At 33.8% G+C, this 8,633-nt stretch overlaps 1 protein-coding gene across 1 annotated transcript in view; it reads left to right on the forward strand.

Annotated features, from left to right (window-relative positions):
• The window catches only part of FREM3 (FRAS1 related extracellular matrix 3), a 73,409-nt gene extending 64,935 nt beyond the window's left edge, over positions 1–8,474 (forward strand). The window contains exons 21-24 of the mRNA XM_026697842.2: positions 14–140; positions 1,425–1,612; positions 1,705–1,851; positions 2,000–8,474. Of these exons, the coding sequence (XP_026553627.1) occupies positions 14–140; positions 1,425–1,612; positions 1,705–1,851; positions 2,000–2,521 (984 nt within the window). The 3' untranslated portion in view covers positions 2,522–8,474. The remainder of the gene's footprint in view (positions 1–13; positions 141–1,424; positions 1,613–1,704; positions 1,852–1,999) is intronic.
• The last annotated feature ends 159 nt before the right edge of the window (positions 8,475–8,633 follow it).

Consider the following 8,633-nt stretch of genomic DNA (forward strand, 5'->3'; position numbering starts at 1 on the left):
TTTCTTTATTCAGGTCAGTGACCCAGTAGCAGCTGAATTTAATCTCAATACTCAAATGTTTCTGCTATCCAAGAAGGATCTGTGGCTGTCTGATGGCTCTCTGGGATTTGGGGAAGAAACTGACGTCTCATTCACAGAGGGTAAAGTCTCCTTTAACATAATAGCCAAGTAGACTAATGAACCATTCTAGCCACACTTGTCAAATCTCTTTTGTTAATTTACATGGGATAATGCTCTGAGGAATCCTGTCCTCTTATATTACAATATTTGTTATTGAGAAAGAAGGAGATTTTTGTCCACTTGTACTATGAATTAAAAAGCATATTTACCCTAAAATTACAGTGGTATAGATGAACAATCATCTTTCTATGAAATGGTTCTTTCAGAAAATTAAAACGCACTGTATAATGTGACTGCAAAAATGTTTTCCTTAGGAAGCAGAATTCCTGTTTTTAGCTCAAATTGTAACTGGGATGACCAAAAGATATATTAAATCACTAGTGTAACATCATATAAATTATCTTTAATTGTGTCCTGAATAAAGGCTGACCCCTAGTGAAGAAAAATAGAATTGCAGGGATTTTCAGTAGAGCAAGTAAAATGCTGAACTAAGCATCTAAGAGCAATATTAAGCATTTATCTTAATAGCTCAAGGGCAGTATTTATATGGAATTATGGAATTATGAAATAATACTAGCCAACCATTTTGTGTGTGTGTGTAAAAGAAATCTAGTTTATCCAGAATGTCATGCCTTTTCTTCTCTAAGTGCAGTGCAGTGTGCGGCGATGCATGGAAAATCATTTCCTATGCCGGCTTCCTGGCCCTAGCATATCTTCTTAAAGCGATAGCATGCTGGGTTGATGTTATGAATATATGCCAAGCATATATTGTTCATAAATATTGTTGTTCACAAATTTCAGGCCTTTGTAGTTTAAATGCAAATTGTGACTTACATTATTTCATTGTACAGTTACACATTTATTTAATTTATATTGTAGGGTTTTTAAACTTAAATTTTAGCATTAGTAATATTTAATTATTGATTGAATTGATTAGCAATTTATTAGCTACTCAAACAACATGATTACATCTAGGAATATAGGATTTGGATTTACTGTACATATTAGTCTGTGTAATAACTTGCAGGCTTGGAGATCATATTTCCCCCTTGAATGGCATGCCAAGAGCCACTTTTTCAAAGTCATAAACTGAACTGGAGTAAAAAAAAATGAATTTTATTTTTTAAAATATTTAAAGTGTATTCAACTTATGGTTAACATGTGATTATCTTAGTCTGGTTAATTTTACTTTTCTGTCACATGAAATATTATTATTTGGTTATTGAATTTAAGATCTTGGGCAAATACATCCAAGGGCTTTTCGAACCACAGTTGATTTTGAACTCATGCTTCTTTAATTTTAGGTTTAGAAATCTATGGTCGTGTCATGGTGGATCCTGTTCAGAATTTAGGGGAATCTTTCTTCTGTAACATTGAGAAGGTGTTCTTATGTACAGGGGCCGATGGGTATGTTCCCAAGTATAATCCAAGTAACAAAGAATATGGCTGCCTAGCTGACTCACCTTCCCTATTGTACAGATTCAAAATCCTGGTAATGTATTCTAATACTAGACTAATAGATTCTCATAAACATCATTTTTAAGTTTAAACTTAATAATATACCATTATTTCTTTATTCCCTAGGATAAAGCTCAACCAGATACACAAGCAAAAATGTTTGGAAATATGGCATTCCACGCCAAATTAGCAGTTGATCACATTGATGGCTATCCTTTGGTAAAACAGCCTGGTTCTGATGGTTTCAGCCTGCTGTCAACTCCATTATTCCAGGTAAAAAAAATGTGATGGATCATACTGTGTTATTGCATGAAAACGAATACATGCAGGTTAGATCTGCAGCTACTGGAGTCTCTCTGTCTTTTTCATTTTGCTTAGTTTTCTAATTTTTTTTTTAATTTCATCTGTTTATTTCTAATAGGTGGCAGTGGGTCGAGAATGGTACATCCACACCATCTACATGGTTCGATCACGTGAAAATGCTCATAAGGGCCTTGGAAAAAGAAGTATTGAGGATCACCATGTTTTATCTTGCAATAACAGCACCTCACATCTTAGTCGCTCTCGGAGAGCTGTTTCTGATATTCCTGCACTTGCCCAAGATATTGGGACTGATAAGAATAGAGGAACAAATATCCAGCATATAGTTCTTGACCGATCCAATAAAATTACCCTCAGGCAAAAAGAATGGTCTCCAGCAGGTAAACCCTATGAAAAGCCAGTCCTTCAAATTCCAGGAAGTAATGCAGAAGACAAGATAATTCCCATTATTGGAGGTGCAATTGGACTATTGCTTCTTCTCTGCACTGTTATAATTATTATATTACTTCTGAAGCGCAAGGGACATTCAACTGATGGAAAAACAAGCTCATTTACCAATCATTCCAACAGTAATGAAACTATGACTACACAGCAGAGCAATAATGATAGCTCTGAAGTTTAACAGCATTGATGACTCTGAAGATCTTACATAATGGAAACCACGTGGGGCTGGGCTGGAGGTGGGGTAGACATGGAATTAGGCTGCTGCAGTTTTGGTGCTATGTTTTTGTGAGATTCCAGCATTTGGAAGACAAGTATAGCAAAGATAATCTGTAAACAAATGTGACTTATTTATAACTTCCCCACCAACCAACTCCCAGGAACACAGGATGATCTCCTGGAATAAAATGTTAATTAAATTTAGCATTTCCCCCCTGAAATGGTGCTTTAAAAAAAATCCATTAGCAGGTATGTGTGCCTTATCTATCAACGTGAAAGCCTGGTGCTATTCAAAGGGATATTGATTTCCTTTTCATTAAGTTGTATAGTATTTAGATTTATACCATTTTTTATATGAAAGAGTGGGAGGGAGGTTAAGAAAAAAAGGTAAAATTTTAACTAAAGCAAATATCTATAATTAAATCTCAATGGAATCTGTATTGATAAGCAAAACACTGTATTGGAAAAATACTGAACTTATTTAAAGAGAATGTTTCTTGAATGTTTTAATATACAGGTATTACAAATAGTCTTTCATACAACATTCTGCAATGTTCTGTACTTATGTAACATTAATGTCATAAAACTAAATCATTATTAGATTATTATTCCAGTTGCTTGTGGTTAGTCGTATTTTATTTATGTTAGTTCAAATAGCTCTCTCCTAATGGAACTTGGAAAATATTGTAAAACTTTGTGAATAATTTGCATGACCTTAACTGCTTGGAAATTTCTTTTCAGAGTGTACTTTTAAAAAAAACAACTACTACTACTTAGCTAAGCAATCATAGTAAATTTTGTGTCAATACATGCAACTGTTTAAAAAATTATGGGACAATTATTACCATGTTATTTTGAAAAGAAATCATTCTGGGAAAGGGCTATTCAATATTGTTTTAGGAGAATCAAGATGGCACTTTACTATTATTTGAATAAAATAGTGCCATATTTTCAAAGCTGGTAAGCCCCTTTATTATTTCAACTTTAATTATGAAAACTAGATAGAATTGTTTTCAGTTTTAAAGCAACTTTCCATGCCAGACTGATAGAATCTATATAATTCCAAAATAAGTAAGTTACTGCTTCTATTTGTTGAGATTTTGTGGTGTTGAATTAATCAACATATACTGAATTTGGTTAGAGAATTTATATATTTATCACGTAGTAGGTTTTTGTCCCAGACATCTTGAAAGTTTTAGATTCAAATGAGTTTTCTTACAGAAAATCAAAGTACATTAATAATAAGATTGCACCAACTTATTTAGAAGCTACACCAATTTCAGTAGGATCTACTCATTGTAAATGTCTATGTGAGATCAAAGCTTTAATTAATTAGAGGATGCTGTGGAAAGTATTTTAATATACTAAAAACTATCCCTGGTTAATTGGACAGCCAGTTTTATTTTTTTTAACAGCATTTGTTTTGTTAAAACAAAGAGTTTCTTTTTTCTCATGCTTAGGAGGAAATTCCTGTTAATGGTGCTTGGACACTAATTTGTCTATAAACAATTTAATTAAGATTTACCTTTTTAATTGATATAATTCATTGTGCAATAGCTATATCTATCATTTCTTGTCTAGAAAGAAATTTTCAGACTACTACTGACAAATCTCTATGAGAGTTTTAATACTGTATGCTAGTGTCCTTTAAATATTTTAATTCATAGCATTTATTAGCAGATCAGGCAAAAATAACTAACACATAAAAATATCCTGCTTTATAGAAGAAAATTGTTAATAGATCTTCCAGCTGCTGCTGCTGCTGCTTCTTTCATTTTATATAGGGCAGTACACATTTCAAGATTATTTGGAAAAGTGCATTGTATAAGATGCGGTGTATAAGGGTTATATAAGGGACACGGTGGCTCAGTGTCTAAGACGCTGAGCTTGTCAATCAGAAAGTTCGGCGGTTCGAATCCTTAGCGCTACCATTACTTGTCTCAGCTTCTGCCAACCTAGCAGTTTGAAAGCATGTAAAAATGCAAGTAGAACAATAGGACCATTTTGGTGGTGAAGGTAACAGCTTTCTGTGCGCCTTTGGCATTTAGTCATGCAGGCCACATGACCACGGAGACATCTTTGGACAGTGCTGGCTCTTCGGTTTTATAATGGAGATGAGCACTGCCCCCCAGGACCGGAAACTAGCCCATACGTGTGAGGGGAATCTTTACCTTTTTATTGCATTTATTCTACTATTCATTAAAACAAACCGACATTTGTGGCTTTCAAAGCTAGTGTGAATAGCCGTAATACCTTTCCAAATAACAATAGCAATATATTTTTATTCACCTGTACCAGCTAATTTCAAGTTACTCACAACAGAGGGCCATGCTATATTTTCTTCAGTACCGTTTATGTGCCTAGACATAGCAGCTAGTTTAGATTCCTCCTTGTCCTTTCTTTTTTGTTAAGCCAAACTAGTTTAATGGTTCATTTCATGGTTTGAAAAATTCTCAATGTAAAATTGACAAGGTTCTTTCGCTTCAAGGAAGTCAAAATTTGCAAGATTTTAATTAGCGCAATAATACGGTTTATATACTTGGTTGATTATGAACAAATTTATCATATGTTAAGCATTGGTTATTTATTCTGTCAAAATCATGAGTTTAATAACTTATTAACTGTAGACTTTCACATTTCCAGGATTACCACTTTACCAAGCAGTTGGAGGGTTATTTCATTAATATGATACATATATTATCTATGTTGAAGCACTAAAGAAGGAAGCAAATTCTGAAAGGAACATCTTGAAACAGCCTTTGAAAAATGGTATGCATTGCTTGTACATTGCTCTGTAAGAGGAGAGGATTTGTACTCTGATAAGGCTGCAATTTTATTCACACTACCTGGAATAAGATTCGCTTCCATGAGATCTCTTTCCAAAGTTTTACTGTAAATTTTATGACAATTGGTACAGTCATCCAGTCTATTTTTCATTTAGGAACCGAAAGATGGAAAGCCACGAAAATACAAGCATTTTTTCATTAGTGTTCCTAATGTAGAATAAAAAGTCCCTTGAACAGTAGATTGCTGCAATTTATATTGCATTTCGGATGTAAAATGTGTAAGGCATATATCTGTATACTTATTATAAGTCAACTCACTTATTTCAAAGGACAGGTAAAGCTAGGTTATCAAGAACAGAAACACTCTATTTCATTCGTGTATTATGGTATACTGCTCATGCCCTATGACTGAATTTACCAAAATACTCTTTCAGAGACCATTTTAAAAAATTGTTTTTTCATACAAGTGTTGTTTTTTCCATTTGTGGTCATATTGCTTTACCTAAGGCATTAGGCCTAAACATAAGGTCAGATACTAAATATCATGACAGTAGTGTAAAAGACTAAACTATGCTGTTATTAAAGTTGAAAGCCTGGAATCTGCAAAATCACAGAGTTAATTTTACTACAGGTTTACTACAATAAACTAATAAACCAGAATTAAATTATATTTAATATTATTATTATTTTTTGCTACACTTGTAAGTTGTCCGTAGCCTTTGATTGATACGAATTGTAAGATATGCTTGCCAGAAATTATATTACTGATTGCATTCTGATTAATAAAATCTTAAGATAGTGGTAGGGACAGAAAATAATTTGAATTTAGCTGGTACAAGTGCCCATTATTTTTTTGTAGAAAAAAACAGAACAATTCATTGAACCAAAACACATTTTCTTTTATTTTCAAGTAATTAGAAAATATAAAATTACTATGTTAAAATGTATCCTTACATAGATTTTTCCTGTTTTATTCCTAACATTTCCTAATGTAAAATATATACAGTCATATGAAAGAGTGTACACCCTCTTGGAGTTCTGTGATTTTACATATCGGGACATAGTAAAAAATCATATGATACTTAGCAATTCTTAAAAGTAGGTAAATACAACAAATTACACCATGTCATCATTTATTTTACAAAGAGAAAGCCAAAATGGAAAAACCATGTGTGAAAAACTAAGTACATCTTATGATTCAAAAGCCTGTAGAACCTTTAGCAACCACTTGAAGTAATCATTTTCTATATGACTTTATCAGTCTCTCATATCATTGTGGAGGAATGTTGGCCCACTCTTCTTTACAACATTGCTTCCATTCATTGAGGTTGTGGGCATTTGTTTATGTAGAGCTCACTTGAGGTCCCACCACAGCATTTCAATTGGGTTGAGGTCTGAGCCATTGCAATACTTTTTCAACCATTTTGTTACAGATTTGCTGGTGTGCTCAGGATCATTGTCCTGTTGCATGACCTAACGTCAACTAAGCTTTAGCCGGTCGGCAGATGGCCTCAGATTTGATTCTACAATACTTTGGTATTTGTGGTTGACTCATGACTGCAAAGTACCCAAGTCCTGTGGCTGCAAAAAAAGCCCAAATCATCAAGCCCTCCTTTATTGTGCTTGACAGTTGGTATGAGATGTTTGTACTGATATGCTGTTTTTTTTTTAATTTCTGCCAAAAGGGCACTGCATCATTGCAGAGGTCTCCAAACTTGGCAACTTTTAAGACTTGTGGACTTCAACTCCCAGAATTGCCAAGTTTGGGCACCCCTGCATTATGGCAAAACATCTCCATTTTGGTCTCATCTGTCAAAGGACAGCATTCCAGAAGTCTTACAATTTGTTCAGATACAACTTCACAAACCTAAGCCTGCTGCAATGTCTTTTAGAGAGAAGAGACTCTCTGCTGACAACCCTTCCAAAACTATTACTTGTTCAGTATTTTTCTAATTTGTCATGAACTTAACATTTAATGCTAACTTAGGCCTGTAGAGTTTGAGATCTTGTGGGGTTTTTTGCATTTTTTTTGACCATTACAGTTTGACCTTGAATTAAATTTGCCAGGACATCCACTCCTGGGAAGATTGACTGTCTTGAATGTTTTCCACTTCTGAATAACCTTCCTCACTAATGATGGACTTTAAATTGTTTGGAAATAGCCTTATAACCCTTCCCAGATTGATAAGTGGCAACAGTTACTTCTCTTAAGATCATTGCTTGATGTCTTTCCTCTTTGACATTGTAACACACACCTCAACGCTAAAAAAACCAACAAACTCCTAAAACTTCGGCTTTTATTGAGGTAGTCACACTTGCTGATGATTAATTGATCAAGGGCTTGATTAGCAGCATCTGGCTGATATTTAGGCTCTCCATACCTATGGGAACTGTAAGGATGTACTTCGTTTTTCACACATGGCTTCTCCATTTTGGCTTTCTTTTTGTAAGATAAATGATGACATGGTGTAATATGTCATACGTTGTTATTTATATGAGATTGTATTTACCTATTTTTAAGAACAGTTAAGGACCAGATGATTTTTACTATGTCCTGATACATAAAAGCATAGAACTCAAAGAGGGTGTACTTTCTTTTTCAGATGACTATATTAGCTAATTACATTTTATTATAACAATGTAAATTGATAGGCTAAGTGTGAAGTTGGTGGTTTCCACAATTGAATGATGAAATAAAAAAGTTCAATTGATGATCAGAATGTTTAAGTTGTACATGCAAAAGCTTGATCATTACCAGTGACTGCTAATTGACCATTTTTTCAGGGATTGTTTATGTGAAGGTTATATAGAAAGCAATCAAACTGTACCTCTATTAGGTGGACTAAAGAACACAACCAAGAACAAGACTAATTCTTGTTTTCTGTGAGAAATCTAGAAATAAAATTTGAGTGGAAAGGTTTTCACTTAAACATTATTCTATCCTTTTCTTCTGGTTATTGTGTAATAAGCTAATTTGAGATGATTTTCTTTGGCTTACCAGTTACAAATGCAGTTAACATGATGTACAAATGGGAACACCGTTTGATTCTTGGATTCTTGTCTTATTACTATTATGATTGAGCAGAATATAGTAATTGGCAAGTAAAAAGAAAAAGTAGTCCCAAAAAGGGGGCAAATGACTGAGATAAGCACAACCATGGTTACTTTGTAGATCAACAAGACTGACTCTATCCTATAATGCAAAGCACAAATTCCAATGTAATATTTCCAATGACACTTTTGTATCCCACAGACATTTTCATAGAAAATAAAAATGTTGGGTGGCTG

Source organism: Pseudonaja textilis, chromosome 6 (assembly GCF_049901715.1).
Source record: "Pseudonaja textilis isolate UNSWEBS1 chromosome 6, rPseTex1.2, whole genome shotgun sequence".
Lineage (NCBI taxonomy): Eukaryota > Metazoa > Chordata > Lepidosauria > Squamata > Elapidae > Pseudonaja > Pseudonaja textilis.